The sequence below is a fragment of the Aspergillus brunneoviolaceus genome, assembly GCF_003184695.1.
Source record: "Aspergillus brunneoviolaceus CBS 621.78 unplaced genomic scaffold BO95scaffold_48, whole genome shotgun sequence".
NCBI lineage: Eukaryota > Fungi > Ascomycota > Eurotiomycetes > Eurotiales > Aspergillaceae > Aspergillus > Aspergillus brunneoviolaceus.
In genome coordinates this window covers 268,054-284,396 of record NW_020290778.1, presented here as the reverse complement: position 1 = coordinate 284,396, position 16,343 = coordinate 268,054, and the positions used below count along the sequence as shown (strand labels likewise).

Below are 16,343 nucleotides of genomic sequence, written 5' to 3'. Positions count from 1 at the left end.
TGGGTTGCAGAGCAGCCTCCGATAGCTTCATTCCATCTCTCCGATAAACAACGATCCAGTTTCTTATTCGGATCGCAACCCCCATCAGTCGTCATGTCGTCCTTACTCGGAGCTGGCTATGAGTCAAGCGACGATGACACCACTCCCTCCGCCCCTCAGACCCAACCCCCCGCGCCGTCTGCGACCAAGATTGTCGCCGCGCCCGAAGTGAACACAGAGGTTTGGTCCCTTGAGATCCCCTCTCCGCTGGATGGCCTTGGGGGAATTCGAACTCTCCTCGCCATCTTACAACACCTCCAAAAGCCTCGCGTAGCTAACAGTCCCACAGGATCAAGCACACATGCAGATGATGCTAGCTAATACCTCCTCCACCGCCCTGACCTACAACGCCACATACGACGACCTCTCCCGACCATCGCAAGGCCCAGCCAACCCGTTCAAACCCATCGGAGGGGCCAACGGCCTCAAGCGCAAGAATGTGCCCACCGGATACGCCGAAGAGGCCGCTATCAGCGAAGCGACCTTCACGGCGCAGCACCGCACCTTCCAGAGTCTCGGCTACACGCGCAACCCGACGCAGCCCGAGCAGTTCGTCGGCAACCTTTCCCACGCCGCGCAGTTCGGCGGCCGTGACGTGATCCAGATGAAACCGTCCAAGACCGTCTCGGCGGCGCTGCGCTCCAAGCGGCAGAGGAAGGGCGACCCGAGCATCGTCGAAGGGGAGGGCGCCTACCTCGGCCCGTGGGCGAAATACCAGTCGGACGACCACTACTACGACGAGCGGGCCGTGGAGGGCGACGAGGCGGAGGATCGCGAGCTGGCCAGCGACGAAGAATACGTGTATGAGGACGAGGTGGACGCAGCCCAGGCACCCCCCGCGCACATCCCCCCACCCATGGACAAACTGGCGACCGACTACCAAGACGACTCGACCACCGCGGAGACGACCGAGTTCCACGGCAGCGAGCAGTTCGACTACCAGGGCCGGACGTACATGCACATCCCGCAGGATCTGGACATCGACCTCCGGCGGGAGCCCGGCAGCACGAAGAACTTCATCCCCAAGAAACTCATCCACACGTGGAAGTCGCACACCAAGGCGATCACCTCGCTGCGCTTCTTCCCGCGGTCGGGCCACCTGCTCCTGTCGGCGGCCGCCGACGGCAAGGCCAAGATCTGGGACGCGTACCACTCGCGCGAGCTGCTGCGGACCTTCTCGGGCCACAGCAAGGCGATCACGGACACGGACTTCCACCCGACGGGGACGACCTTCCTCACGGCCTCGTACGACCGGCAGATCAAGCTCTGGGACACCGAGTACGGCAAGTGCGTGGGCCGGTTCTCGACGGGCAAGACGCCGCACGTCATCCGGTTCAACCCGGCCCCGGACCTCTCCCACGAGTTCCTGGCCGGCATGTCCGACAAGAAGATCGTGCAGTTCGACACGCGGTCCGGCGAGCTGGTCCAGGAGTACGACCACCACCTGGCGGCGATCAACACGATCACCTTCGTGGACGACAACCGGCGCTTCATCTCCACCTCGGACGACAAGTCGCTGCGCGCGTGGGAGTACGGCATCCCCGTGCCGATCAAGTTCATCGCCGAGCCCTACATGTTCGCCCTCACGCGCGCCACCCCGCACCCCAACGGCAAGTACGTCGCCTTCCAGTCCGGCGACAACCAGATCGTCGTCTACGGCGCCACCGACAAGTTCCGCCAGAACCGCAAGAAGAGCTTCCGCGGCCACAACAACGCCGGCTACGGCATCGACATCCGCATCTCCCCCGACGGCCAATTCCTCGCCTCCGGCGACAGCGCCGGCTACGTCTGCTTCTGGGACTGGAAGACCGGCAAGATGTACCACAAGATCCTCGCCGGCGGCAAGGAGGGCGGCGCCACCACCTGTCTCGATTGGCATCCCCAGGAGACCAGCAAGGTTGTTACCGGTGGCTTGGATGGGATTATTCGCTACTGGGATTAATTTCCTCTTACGGGCCTTATCTATCTGTTTTTTTTATTCCTTCAAGGCACACAAGGAGTTTATGGTATAATGTCGCTTCCATATGAAGGCTTTTTTTTTCTTTCTTCCATTGTCACGTATAGGTACCCCACTAACTTATGTGCTATGTACTGTACAATCTGCAACGCTTAACGTCAATAGACTATCTTCCTCGAGTTGCTGCCTGGCCTATCACGGAGGGACGTAAGAGTAGAGAAGGAAAGATGTGTGCTGTACACCCAACTGACTGCCTTAGCCACTCGCCCAAATCTCGTGAATGCTGAATCACTCCCCAACCAATTCTCACCGCGGAAAGGCTAGAATAGACTACTGTAAATATGCACACAAAACAGATGCTCCGATCCACCCAGACAACCGAACAGCAGACGAGGATGCTAGAAACTCGCCATCTCGATCCAACTCGCCACGAACGCCAAGGTGCGGCCGCGATCCATGGCCATGCGCTGCGCGAACTCCTCGAAGTTGAGCTTCGCACCGCTGCCGCCGCGCTCCTTGGCCTCGCGCTCGATCCGGTTCAGGTACGCCCAGCGCGACAGCGTGACCGGCGACGGGGGCAGGGTCGGACTGGGGCGTTTCGGGAGGGTGGAGGACGGGGGCGGGAGGGGTTGGATGGGCGACGGGGAGAGTTTCGGGGCGGTGGCCTCGGCGTCGGGGGAGGAGGCCGGGAGGTGGGAGGTGGGCGCTGGGAAGGAGGTTGAGCCGGTGGGGTCGAGGCGGAGCTCGGTGGGGAGGTCGGTGCGGTGGCGGGAGAGGAGAGCCGGTGATGGGGATGGGGATGGGCTGCGGCTGCGGCTGCGGCTAGTGGTTTGGTGGAAGGTGGTTGTGGTTGTGGTCGTAAGGAGGTCTTCCTCGTTGGGACGGTGGTGGGGGAGTGTGGGATCGTAGTATGATGACGCGGCGGACGAAGGCCTACTCTCTACTGCTGCTGCTGCTGCTGCTGCTTCTTCGGAGGCAACAGAGGAGGCAGAGAGGGAGGGCGAGGAGGGAGAGATTGCGTGAGGCGGGATCCAGTCCTCGTTGTCCTGAGATCCCTCAGGCATATTCAATGGTGACGCCAATGCTGCTGCTGCTGCTGCTGCTGCAATAGGTCTTGTCTCGGTAGGGTCGATGAGTGACTCTACCGGGTCATCAGGGATATGCAAGTCTGGCGTCGGAGGAGCTAAAGCCTGCACGTTTCCTAGTCCCTCGACGGCGTATCCTGCCCGTTGGAGGAGGTCGTCCAGCGAGCTGTCACGGAGCATGTTCTGCATGGCTGCCTCTGCTCCCTCCGCCTCAGCGGCGTCCTCATCGGCTTCAGATTCCGGCCGCACGATGGGGAGATCTTGAGCAGCCTGTTTACCATGCTCCATCTGTTCGGTAAGTTCAATCTCACGGGCCCAGATTTTACGCTCGGCACGAGTCTCGTAGACCTCCATGAGCAGGTCCTCCTTCTGCTTGAAGAGGATGTCGAGCAATTCGTTGAACCCTTGTTGGGTGACTTGATACAAGATCTCCTTTCCAACGTCCCTTTCCACTTCAGGAACTTCGAAGCCGCCCCATCGCTCACTCACGAGAATGCTTCGCGATGAGGTTGATGGGTTCGATCTCACGTCGTAGTCGTCCGTCAGGTCATCTTGGAATCGCACCTTGGATGAGGAGCGAGAACGAGGGGACGGGGGGTGTGATTCCGATGCGGCTGCGTGTGATTCATCGCCCTCGTTATCTTCCTCTTCCTCTGAGCTAGCCGCGTCCATGTCGCTTTGATAGCCAACAGGGGCGGTGGCACCATCTTCTTCGTCCGTGTAGAATCCCCGCCGTCTCCATCGGTCATGAACCCCCATTCGGCGCCTGACGTGGAGACGAACTTGATCCGTTGCATACATCCTGTTGTATACGGCTGTGCCGATGCGAGCCCGATCAACAGGATCTGTGATCTCATGGACCGGAACATAAGCTCCGAGAGCACTGACGATGTCCTCATTGCGGATGTGCTCCGGGGGAGGCCAGCGGTCGCTGGCTCCAGACGAACTGGACGCATCATCAGCTGCAGCCCCGGCTTCTTCAACATTCGTCTCTCTTCTCGGTTGGCTTCCAGAAGCATGAGCAGAACCGGCGACAGAGTGGCGCGTCGTCGGCAACACCGGCCGTGTGACGCCATAATAGCTTCGAACGGCAGCATCACCAATCACCGAGTAGCGGTCCCCAGTATCCGTCCCATCGAGACGAAGTACACCCTCGTTGTCAACAATCTCGAGGTCTCCGTCATGATTGACTCGTTTCCCCTCGCCCGTCCGTGAGGGTTCCCCATTGGGAATGCTACCAGGAAACGCTGAACTGATCGGCTGGCTTCCAAGAACGACATCCCGAGCGCCGCCTTCCAGGAAATCATCCTCCAAGCCGGCAACCATATCCCTCGTCAACTCCCTGCTGAGAGCGTAGTAAGCTCGGAAAATCCGCAAGAAATCCTTCCGCTCAATGAAGCCATCACTATCGATGTCATAGCCCCGGAAGACACGGCGAAGTCGTTCGTCATTGCTCTTGTTGTTCAGACTCGCGATACCCTTCAGAAATTCCTCCAGGCCAATTAGCCCGTCATTGTTAGTGTCGTAGAATGCGAACATGCGATCATAAATCAAACTCGGGGGCGGTGGCCTAAGAGAGGTGTTCGGCACAAAGCACCGGTCGAACGTCTTCCGGTCGATGGCCATATACACCTTGTTCGGATCGTCCTCCCATTCGTGATTTGCCAGGCACCGGAACTGATCCCACAGCGCGTCCAGCTCGGTATTCTCGAACCCGGTCTCTTTCATCAGCCGCTTGAACAACGATCTCGGCAAGCTGCGCGGCATCATCGTGGGCTTCCCTGGATACCACACCGGCTGCGACTGACGTGGACTTCCAAGGAACGGCGCGGGGATGCGCACCTTGTAGAACATGTGCGTCTTGATATGGACTTGCATGGCTTCACACGTCTCACACAGGTCATAATCGATGCAGTTCGCACACCGATACCGGATGCCCTGGATCGGCATCGCACCGCAGCTATTACACGTCACCCCGCGGTGAATATACCCATCCCTCCTCGCCTGGTCCTCCGCGATGTGATACAGCAGGTTCAGCAGGTTCTGGCCCTCCCGCATCGGCGCCGCCTCATTGTTGTGTTCCGCGCCGTCGCGCCACGAGAAGACGCTCTGGTCATCCACGACCGTCTCATCCCCACCGTCCGCCAGCGCAGTATTCGGCGCCCCGGCCGTTGGCGACTGGCCTTCCTCAGTCTCGTACGGAAAGCTCGATGTCGACAGCGTGACTCGCTCCCCATTCTGCCGTCGTCGTCGCAAATCCGCCCCGTAGTTATCGTCCGCATTGAACCGGACCAGGGCCCGCTCGATGCCCGCGCGTGAGATCCCCCGCCGCTGGAGTTGCTCGATCAGATACTCCCGCTCGGGGCTGCCTTCGTCCAGACGGTGACTGGATGGGAAATCCAGCGCGAGGAAAGACTCCAGAAAAGTATCTTCCATCATCTCCCGCATCCGTTCCGCGTGGTCCTGGGGCACCCCAACCTGCTCCATGAGCTGGTCTCGCGTCGCTAGGAGAGATGGAAGGAGGCCGCTTTCCACGCGGCGACCATCTTCGGTCTCGATACGGAAGGTTCCGTAGACACCATTGTGGCGCTCGAGCTGTTCGAGGTGCGCGATGGCGCGCGATGAGGGAGTGTCCGCCGCGGCTGAGAAGGACTCGTCGGGGAGTTCATTGTTACTGCTGTTGTTGCGTCGCTGGCGGCGCACAGCGCGGCGGCGATGAAGACGTGAGCCACCAGGAGAAGGATGTGCGCCAGTATCCCCGGGGTGAAGGAGGTGTTGCCGTATGTAAACGATTGCGTAGGCTGCTGCTACACCGGAGAGAAGGTAGAGAATCGGACGGTATCGTGACAAAGCCAACCTAGGGCGGGCGTCCGACATAGCGGCCAAGGGAAAAAGCGGATTATTAGGCGAGCAGAAGCATTTCTGTCAATATCAGCCTGCTTCGGTAATGAAATATGCAGGGTACTGGATCAGGTGAACAGATTTTTGACACGTAGTGACACAAGGTAGACAGATTGGATGATGCGGGCTTGTCGAGGTTCTCCGGCGACTTGGGCGGGCGGAAGCCGCGGTCATGACCGCCTTTGCGGTACAGAGTGCCCACCGGGTTCGAGAATGCTTCGTCTACAATGACCGAGAGGACCATATTTCTATGTAAGAGCCTATGGATAGGTACGGGTTAGTCAGGGCCACACTTGACATCCTAGAGGTCTACAAATCATGTCAAACTACCCCATCCGAGCCATCAGGAGATGGATGGTATTCCGAATCACCTAGGGTATCGTACGCTCTTCATTGTCACGCCGCTGATGGTATATACAGCATTATTGAAGACATCAACAAGGAATATAACAATATCAGAGAACCAAAGCAGAAATAAAGCAAATCAAAGTTAGACACACACACACACACACACACACACACACACACGAACACACACACGCAGCCTCAAGGACCAAGGCCCTGACGCACGATAGGAGGAAGCTCCTCCATCATCCACTCCTCGAGTTCGGGGTTAAAAAAGCCAAAACCGCAATAGCTCAAATCCACCTTCACATTGTCGTTGTCGTCAATGATTATCTTTCATAGTCACATCATATACAAGTTCTCCTGCTGCAGGCGCCCGGTCGCATCGAATGCATCCCAGCGGATATCTGCAGTGTAGCGAATCCAACCCAATCGGAATGCAGCAGCGAGGTTGATACTTGCAGAACCATGCTTCATCCAGGCCGTTTCAACGAAAGGACAAGGCTTGACGCCCCGCGATACATTAGCCAGGGCGGCCGTTGCGCATCGCGTGGTCCGCCTTGTTGCGAATTCAGTGCGACTCGTCGCGGATAAGAGCAACAATCATGCTGTAGAGGTAGAAGAAGAACATGATCAGGTGGAAGCCCAGCTTGATGAAGGATTCCTATAGTTGTAAGATGGTTAGCGAGCACTTCGCCAAGAATGTGTGACGTAAAGCCGATGGGCGAGGCAAACCGACCTTCTTGTGCACGTTGAGCTTGCGGAAGATCTCGGTCGCATCCAATAAGTGCTGGTTCTCGTAGATCCTGTGGCAGGGGAAATGTGGTTAGCGAACATGTCAAAAGACCCGTTGCGCCTGCGAGGGCGGTGGTTGTAAGAGTAACGCACTTCTTGGCATTGAACGCCAACAGAGGCAAGTTGAGTACAATAGCGACCCAGTAGCCATTGATGACGAAGAGGATGGTAAGGAATGCATGGACAGCAGCTTCGGGGATAATATAAGCGTTGAGACGGTTGCAGAGGTCAATCGGGTTAATGTAGTCGCTGTAGAAGAAGAGTCAAGTTAGCTGTCGCTCTTCGAATAGATTCCGTCGCGATGCATTCGCCGAAGCAGTCAGATCACAAGCCCCGGCTTGGGTTGTTGCCAGTCAAAATGTGCAAGGGATTCAGTTCCTACCATTCCAAGTCGCTGTACATAATCGTGAAGAAGACTTGAAGAAATAAGTTGACGGCGTTGATCAACACCGCCAACAGATAGAGCCAGGCTTCACCGGACATGGTGGGCAAGAATATGGGGCTGGGAGAAAGTTATTGAAGACCGCAAGAGCAAAGACTCAAAAGAATAGAGTAAGAGACGTGCTGAAAAGCAATAGAGGCCGACGGTAAGCGCTATTACGAGAGGAAGACCAAAGGAAGAGAGGAGAAAAGAGTAGTAGTAGGGGAGGGTGGAGGATGCGAGCAGGTGATGAAGTTCATAAGTGAGTCGGTTGTGGATTCGCCCCGATAGGGAAAAGCCGCGAAGGGAAGCTGGCCAAGGCGGTGAACCGGTCTGGGGAAACCGTCACCGCTTATGGCATCCTCAGCATGTCGCCCGCCCGGACTGACGTACGGACTGACGTACCAGTCAGTATACTACGACTGCGAGCCTGAGGAGCAGAGAGAACTGTAGCTCAATTTTGATGAGAGGAAACTGTGTCCTTCTGCAGTCTAATCCAAGCGACCTTATTCTCAGTCAGTTCTTCCACATCTACACCACCTGTTGGGTCCGACCCCATCTCAATATTCACGTGCAAACTAGCCTGCCATGATGCTTGCTGACTGCCAATGACGTGGGGGGAACACGTGCTTCGTTCCGCAAAGGGATGGCTTGCTACAGGGTTGATCGGGATCAAATGAATGACCATTCGTCTATATACAATATACTGGTCATTGACAGCTTGGAATTCTTGGTTTCGAAAACAAATTGAGAACAGACGAAAGAGAGAAAGGGTCGCAAAGAAGAGGTCTCATCAACGTATTCCATCATACAAAGTACATAGCGTAAGAAAGTCCTAGAACCAAAGGCTCCAAATAATACGCGAACGTATCAAGGCCACACCTAGGGTTTCGCTCAAATGAGATAGATATACTACTATCACCGTTTCTCAACAAGCAGGATATGCATCGCGCCATATGCAATCACAATGAAGGCGCCGGAGATGACGGCCAGCCCGATAACATCCTTCCACAAGGCGAGGGTATCAAACCCAAAAGCACTCAGAATCGAGGCGCCCGGGACTTCTATATCCAATCCATACTTGTGATCGATCAAGGTCAAATACGTCACTTCATTGACAATCAATGCCTCAAAGCCGTAATGGAAAATAGATAGCTAGACGAGCGGTCAGCAGAGTACAATGAGGAAATACTTATGGATTGGTGGCAAACTTACCGTTTGTAGCCACAGAGCAGACTTGGGAATCGCGTCGTGGTTGAGCAAAAGACCAGCAAACAGGAGGCTGAACAACATCACAAGACTTCCGATCAGGTTGGCCACTCCTCCGTCACGGAAGATGATACCAATGAAAAGACAAATGTTGGCGGCAGCAAGGTTAAAGAGCACCAGCACCAGAATGAACCGGAAGAACTCGCCCCAGGCTGGAATCAGACCCGTCATTGGGTACACAATCATTCCCATAATGATTGGGGGCAGAAGTCGGAGAGGTACGATGTCGAACACCACTTTAGCCGCAAAATAGGTAATCGGGTGGTAATAGCCATTGGCTCTCTCACGCACGAAAAGAAGTCGCTCCGACGAGAAGACGGTCAGACTGGTAAGGGTACTGAAACCGAATAATGCCAGGATGAAAAAGAAAAGACCCAGTCGGTTCTGGAAGCCCTTGATGTCGTCAGTCAGTCCATAGAAGAGGTAACCGCACAGGACAGCAAGCAGAATGGAGATCGCATAATGGGTAAGCATCAACATCGGATTGCGGTACAGATTCCTCCAGGTCCGCTGTGAGAGAATCAAGAACTGGCGGAAGAGGCCAATCCGAGCATAGCCCTTAGAAGTTGCAACGTGAGGAGCAGACAGAGCTTCCGGGTTGGCAAATCCGTTGGCCGCCCGAGCATTCTGGACGGCGGCCACAATCTCGTCATGCACAGAACGGGCAATATCCGACGAGATGTAATTTGAGACCAGGATATCAAGATCTGTCTGGCCTGGAGCGACAGGTGGCAAATGATCTGGTTCTTCGGGAGTCTGGTTCGGTATAATAGCAGGTTGACGGGAGAGACGAAGCCATTGCTGAGTGTTGTCCGCCACATCATCCAATTGCACATCCTCTTCATCCGTTTTGGGTGTAGAAGGTGTCTCAGGATCCTTTTTCCGTGAGTAAAGTTGCCTGTCCTGTCGTTGTTTGAGCGACACCCGCCGTTGACTCTTAGGCCGTCGGTTCGCTTCCAGGGTGCTGCTAGAATTATCCTCCAAGCTTACGTTTGAGGCGCTTGCGACGGATTTAACAGCTCTCAAACTGCTCGAAGCTGTCTTCGGTGGATCCATACGCGCATTCAACAAAGGAGATCCGACTTCGTCACTGTAAGAGCGAGAAACACTGGCGTGCATCGTCAGATCAACCAGGTAATCAGCGATATTGAAGCCCGGAGGGCAAGAGTATCCCGCCTGGTCAAAGTATTGTTGACATGTCGAGAATGGGCCAGAATATACAGTTTTTCCTTTAGCCAGAAGAATAAGTCGATCGAATAGAGCCACGATGTTAGATCTCGGCTGATGGATGGTGAAAATGACAGTCCGGTTGTACGTCTTTGCCAGAGTGACCAGGCATTCCACAACATTGAAAGCATTGAACGCGTCCTAATTGAGCAAATAAGCGAATGCTGCATGCATCGGGGCTCCACACCTTACCAGTCCACTAGTGGGTTCATCCAGAAAGAGTATACTGGGGCTTGTGACAAGCTCGCAAGCGATTCCTACTCGTCGCTTTTCACCGCCAGAGATGCCTCGGCCTTTACCTTCCTCGGACCCGATCAATTGGTCTTTAATGTGTGAGATTCCAAGCTGCTTCTCGACCTCAAATACTCGTTGTTCCTTTGCAGCTCGACTCATGTCCCGAGGAAGCCGCAGCAACGCACTAGTCAGGATGGTCTCATGCACGGTCAAAGTAGGAAGCATGGTGTCCTCTTGGTCGACAAAGCCAATCATAGACTTGAAATCATGGTCACTGATTTTCTCTCCATTGATATAGAATTCACCACGGACCGTGCCTCTCTTGTTCTTCCTAGCAAGGATGTCGAGGAATGTGGTCTTGCCTGCTCCTGAAGCACCCATGATAGCCGTGATTTGACCGGGTTGAGATGCACCCTGAATCCCACTGAGGATTTCCCTCCCGTTAAGATAGTATGAGACATTGTCCCAGTACAGGGCTGCTGGCTTGTGCTCGGCTAGGAGTTTGGCCGCCTCATCATCCGAGTCGTCGGAGAGGGGCAATTGTATTCGGCCATAAGATCTGCGTGACAAGTACCATACTGCTAAGATCACGGCCACGACAAAGAGAGCACATCCTGCAATGACGCCAGCAATGAGAGGAGTGTTGATCTGTTTGACAGGGCGGGTATATCCGGGGACATCTGTCCTATACAAACACTCTCCTGAGTTGCAGTTCAGCGTGATACTCTTGTCGCCAAAGACTGCCTTAATCAAGTCATCCATGGCCGGCTCCTGGAACTTGCTTCCATCGTCGGGACTACCCCCCACGGTTGAGACGGCCGAGAACGATGCCGGACCTGCGATTGATTCTCGGAGGAAGTCGCCAATGTCAATGGATCCCTCCTCGCCACACAGCATGCGTCCAGGAATACACTCGCAGTGGATGTTTTCGCACGTGTAGTGAGTCTTGTTTTGGTTGTGAGTCGTCTCCAGTCCCCACTGACACGTATCCAGGCCGCAGTAGAAGGATTCTACCTTGCCAACCCAGAACTGAAAGTTGCACGTGTTGTCCTCCGCCTCGCAGGAGAATGTAACCTGAGGCTTGCGATCCTTTAATTGGTCAAGAATCTTGCGGTTCGTCACATCGCACATCTGGAAATTCTCCTTGACAGTAACACCTTGCTTGTAGCAGACGCCGCCTTCTCCTTCTGGCATCATGGCATTACAAGCATCGTCCGTTTGACAGACGTTGCAATTGAGACCTTCCCAGCCATCCTTACATGCGCACTGTCCATCCTTCGCGGGAGACCTCTGGTGGCCATCGGCCAACGATCCACACAACGGCTGTGCACAATCATCGCCTCCGAAACCGGGCGGACAGACACATTTCCCTGTAAACCTATCGCATGATGCAAACTGGGCGCATTGGAAGGCGTCTAGTTGACAATTGAAGCACGGAGGGCACCCGTCCGGTCGATCGCTGAAGGTGGAGAAGAGCGGAGGTATTAGCTCGGCTTCGGAGTAGTTGCTCCGCGCTGCAACAGCAGATGCAGATAACGAGAGCCCGAAGGCCAGAGAAAGGTGTAGTATTGAGGGAAGCCTCATCTTGAGCTAGAAAGAAAGCAAATGTGTCAGCGACGGTGTACCCAGAGAGGAAGCGAGATTGCTGGTGAATATCGGTTGGGGTGCGCACCGGAGAAAGGGCCAATGCGGAGTAAGTGACGAGCAACGCCGAAGTAATCAAGAAGCCAAGTGGTGCATCGGGCTTCCCTAACAGAAGAAGACTACCAACAGGCTGGGCAAGAAAGAAATGTACCAGGAAGAAGGACCGAAATTGCTTGTGTGGATGGAAATGAGAGGCACAACAAAAACAAGCAAAGAGGCGGTAAGTTGATGAAGGCGAGAGAGAGATGAGGAGGTCGGTCGGAGGTTGGAAGGGAAACCGGTTGGGGCGATGACGAGGGCGGAGATGCGCTAATGGAAGCCATGGCCTGACAGCCTGGGGCACCAATGATAGCTCTCGGGAACCTACGTAGCACTGCCAGCCTGGAGCAGGTACACAGGTACCAGGAACTGTCTTCCAAGGTTGTCTGGAGTCCCTTCTCGATCAATGCATTCTTGATTCTTTATTGAAACTAGTATCGCGATACTTACTTCGATTGTGAATTCAAAATTGCATTGTGTGAGGTCAAATTCCTGTCGAATCTTACCTTTCCTTTTGTACCTGTCTTCCGATAATATACTTCGCTACCGTGGTTTACATCCAGATTGCTGCTGAACAATCATCATCTGTCAGGTACCCCAAGAAGCGTCATAAAGTCTTTATGAATATTGTCATGCCATGTTTCCCCATAAGAATAGCGATATTCCATCAGGAACGATCTTCGAGGGATTGTGAGTCGGCCAATTTGTTCGTGCGCGCCCCTCCCCGGGAAACTGTACATTGGGGACCGAAGACACGCATAGACCCGAGGGCTAAGTCGCTGACACACGCCCCCCGCATTAGGCACGCTGCTCATACCGCGACTACGAGGGTCTAGTGGTCAACAATCTGAAGCCTAGTATCACCTTCAACGTGACTGATCTATGTCGCACCCTCCAGTCTATGGCCCAGCTTGGTCTACCGATCACTCGCTGGCTACAGAATGGTCGCCTTGGCTTGACTCTGCTCGAGGGTGGTGGCGAAAGCCTACTCCAACGGCTAACAGTGCTCTTATTATTATACCGAGGTTCACTAAAGGCCAAGGATAAATATGACTATTGTTGCTGTCATGCTAAGCGACTCCAAGCTTCAGAGACCCACAGCCGGTGGATTGGAAATACAACTGGAGGTCCCGGGGGGGCTCCACAAAGCTATTCATGGCTGCCATGCTAACGCGATCTCGTTGTTCGAGATGCCTTTGGTGACAGGGTCATTTACGAACAAGGGTTATTGTTCGAAGCTGGTTAGTGTCCATGCACAGCACACTCGAGTAACATTCAGAACGCCTAAATTGCTTGGCCATGTGAAACCTAGGCTGAAGTAGCGGACATACCGTAACTGTATTAACTCCTCTTGTCATATTCCCTCGGGGAAAAAGTGGTCGATACTGAATAAGCAGAAGGCGGCAAGGCGAGGTGCACGATAACCGTGTCTGATTTGTATGAGTATCATCAAATCGAGATAGTATGAGATCCAGTGGAGGCGATCATTTGATGGGATCGGTGATGTACTGTATGTAGGTGGGTAAGTTACCGAGTTAGTGGTGGGGCCTCCCCAACTTAATTCCCCATACATACCGGAGAAGTTCATTCAATGCATAACTTACTCTGCATAGTCTTCCAGGCCGAGGTATGAACCGGTATGATGTCTGACGTTCATTGTTCTGCCCCGTTTGAACCATGAGCTTTCTGAAGAATGGATACTCACCCACCACCCCTCTTTTCCTCCTTTCACTCCTTCAATATTCTCATTGCCCCCGTCCCCTGACACTTTCTTCTGGCTTCTGTGCCGTTGGAGTGTCGTGCGAGATTTGAGGTCCTCTTCCCCCCCACCCCCCACCCCTCCTCCATTCGGCCATCTCAACTCCCCAGAGCCCTCGTCACTTGTCTAGTGGCTCGGTAACATGCTCGAGATTCCTGGTGATTATGCTAGAAGACTGAAATGTATCTGATTTCAGATAGCTGACTTAGCTAGACGTCCCTCTGTCTCTTGCCGGGCCGGCGGTGGTCACTACCCTCGCTTATTTGAATGCGAAGTACTCGCTCTTCTATGATCGCATATTGATCAAAGTTCTTCTCAAGATTGCCCTCAATCTCCGGTCGGGCGAGCGTCGCGATAAAGTCAACTTATTCTACAAGCTCGAAGACCAGGCCTTTAACCCTAAAACAAAGGACCGGCAGTTTCTTGTCTACAACGGCCACACCTGGACTTTCCGAGAAACTTATACTACGGCATTGCAGTATGGTGCCTGGCTCAAGAATGTACATGGCGTCAAAGCCAGGGAGGTTGTGGCCATGGACTTCATGAACTCGTCAACCTTCATCTTCATCTGGCTTGGTCTGTGGAGCATCGGCGCCATCCCCGCTTTTATCAATTACAACCTATCGGGGAAGCCTTTGACGCATTCCATCTTGACCTCATCCGCAAGGTTGTTGCTGGTGGATGAGGAGCTGCGCGCCCAGATCCCTCCTGAACAGCTTGAGAACCTCGCCTCTCCAGAGTTTCGAGAAGGCAAAGAATCTGTGGATGTGGTTTTCTTCACACCTGAAGTAGAATCGCAGATCCTACAAATGGAGCCCATTCGAGAGGACGACAAAGTCCGTGATGGCATCAGGATGCGGGACACAGCGTTGCTTATCTATACAAGTGGGACTACTGGCCTTCCCAAGCCTGCTATAATCGGCTGGAGAAAAGCTTGGAGCTCGGGTATCATGATCACGAACTGGCTCGGTCTTCATAGCACGGACCGATATTATACAGTAGGGTATCCCTTTCGCCTTGAGAGTGATTGCTGACTTGAGGCAGTCCATGCCATTATACCACTCATCGGCCTCTCTGCTGGCTGTCATGCCGTGTCTCTGGGCTGGCTGCACTGCCCTTATTGGTCGCAAATTCTCTGCGCGCAACTTTTGGCAAGAGGTACGGGAAAGTGATGCGACAATCATCCAATACGTGGGTGAGACCTTGCGATACCTCCTTGCTGTGCCGCCTGCTCTCGACCCGGTCACTGAGGAGGATTTGGACAAGAAGCATAAACTTCGCCTGGCAGTGGGCAACGGCCTCCGTCCAGACATCTGGAATCGAGTGAAGCAGCGCTTCAATATCCCTACCATCGCCGAGTTTTACGCATCTACTGAGGGTACCTCCGGGTCATGGAATCTTTCTTCGAACGATTTCACCGCCGGGGCTATTGGTCGGAACGGAGGGTTCACTGGATGGATTCTCCGGCGCAGCGTAGTGGTTGTCAAGATTGATGAAGTCTCGCAGCAGCTCTGGCGCGACCCGAAGACTGGCTTCTGCAAAGCGATGCCTCGAGGTGAGCCTGGAGAATTGCTGTGGGCGGTGGACCCCACGGACCCCAAGGAGACCTTCACCGGATATTTCAACAACTCCAAGGCCTCGGATAGCAAGCTCGTTCGGGATGTTCTGCGCAAGGGCGACGCCTATTTTCGGACTGGCGACCTAGTTCGATGGGACAAAGAGGGCCGATGGTACTTCAACGACCGTTTGGGCGATACGTACCGCTGGAAGAGCGAGAACGTATCGACTGCCGAGGTGTCCGAAGTGCTCGGTGGCCATGCAGACGTGCATGAAGCGAATGTTTACGGGGTGGCGCTTCCTCACCACGATGGCCGGGCTGGTTGTGCGACGATTCTTCTTCAACAGCAGACTCGCGCGGAGGATTCCACCACTCTGATTCCTCCTTCCCAGGACACACTGAGCAGCTTGTCGGCGCATGTCTTGAAGAACTTGCCGCGTTATGCCGCCCCGCAGTTTCTGCGCATCACGCGGGCTATGCAGACGACCGGGAACAACAAGCAGCAGAAGCATGTTTTGCAATCGCAAGGAGTGGATCCATCACTGGTTGCTGCAGACGACCGATTGTACTGGCTGCAGGGCAGTCAATACATTCCATTTGAGCGAAATGACTGGAGTCGATTGCAGGCTGGGCAGGTAAAGCTGTGAGGGTGGATGACAGGATATGTGTTGGGCACATTCTGTGGATTTTCCAAAGTACAGTACATATCAAGGTATACCATGTCTATAGCATCTGCATATTTTCAAACAGTGTTCAAACAGTGGGCTTACTGAGCTGAACGGGAATTTAGTCGAGATGCCGAAGGGATCCACTGAGTGGGGTCCTCTCGGAAGATGGCTGGCTTCTCGAGGCTATCTGACCTGGGGTGGACTAAGGCGCTGGTGCGGTGCTTATATGCTGCAAACATTCACGAGAAGAACGTACATACAGCCAGACATTCAAGACGATGGTTAATTCTAGTTCGCTCAATTCAAAACTTACTAGAGTGGTCGCGTTATCTTGATTGCCTATCTGGCCTTTGTACCCAGGTCAAACGCTGATCTCGAGCATATCGGCTACTCGGAAAGTGC

General features: G+C 54.3%; 5 protein-coding genes across 5 annotated transcripts; 2 read left to right on the top strand and 3 right to left on the bottom strand.

Annotated features, from left to right (window-relative positions):
• The first annotated feature begins 48 nt into the window (after positions 1–48).
• BO95DRAFT_444639 (WD40 repeat domain-containing protein) lies at positions 49–2,107 on the top strand. Its single transcript, XM_025586925.1, has 2 exons — positions 49–219; positions 329–2,107. Exons 1-2 carry the CDS (start codon positions 94–96, stop codon positions 1,979–1,981), a joined length of 1,779 nt encoding a protein of 592 aa, XP_025440584.1. The 5' UTR covers positions 49–93; the 3' UTR covers positions 1,982–2,107.
• BO95DRAFT_444637 (EF hand domain protein) lies at positions 2,089–6,087 on the bottom strand. Its single transcript, XM_025586924.1, has one exon. The coding sequence runs from the start codon at positions 5,956–5,958 to the stop codon at positions 2,395–2,397; it is 3,564 nt and encodes a 1,187-aa protein (XP_025440583.1). The 5' UTR covers positions 5,959–6,087; the 3' UTR covers positions 2,089–2,394.
• Positions 6,088–6,687: 600 nt separating this feature from the next.
• On the bottom strand, positions 6,688–7,801 carry BO95DRAFT_191272 (cornichon family protein). The gene is made up of 4 exons (XM_025580950.1): positions 7,505–7,801; positions 7,216–7,371; positions 7,067–7,133; positions 6,688–6,991 (listed from the first exon to the last, which is right to left on the bottom strand). Exons 1-4 carry the CDS (start codon positions 7,603–7,605, stop codon positions 6,899–6,901), a joined length of 417 nt encoding a protein of 138 aa, XP_025440582.1. The 5' UTR covers positions 7,606–7,801; the 3' UTR covers positions 6,688–6,898.
• A 660-nt stretch (positions 7,802–8,461) lies between these two features.
• Positions 8,462–11,857, bottom strand: BO95DRAFT_367184 (putative ATP-dependent permease ADP1; the record flags this gene model as incomplete). Its single annotated transcript, XM_025582779.1, has 4 exons — positions 8,462–8,698; positions 8,759–9,715; positions 9,896–10,180; positions 10,232–11,857. The coding sequence occupies 4 exons, from the start codon at positions 11,855–11,857 to the stop codon at positions 8,462–8,464; spliced, it is 3,105 nt and encodes a 1,034-aa protein (XP_025440581.1).
• A 1,777-nt stretch (positions 11,858–13,634) lies between these two features.
• Positions 13,635–15,920, top strand: BO95DRAFT_417495 (putative long-chain fatty acid transporter; the record flags this gene model as incomplete). The annotated part of the gene is made up of 3 exons (XM_025584415.1): positions 13,635–13,873; positions 13,929–14,713; positions 14,760–15,920. Exons 1-3 carry the CDS (start codon positions 13,858–13,860, stop codon positions 15,918–15,920), a joined length of 1,962 nt encoding a protein of 653 aa, XP_025440580.1. The 5' UTR covers positions 13,635–13,857.
• Positions 15,921–16,343: the final 423 nt, after the last annotated feature.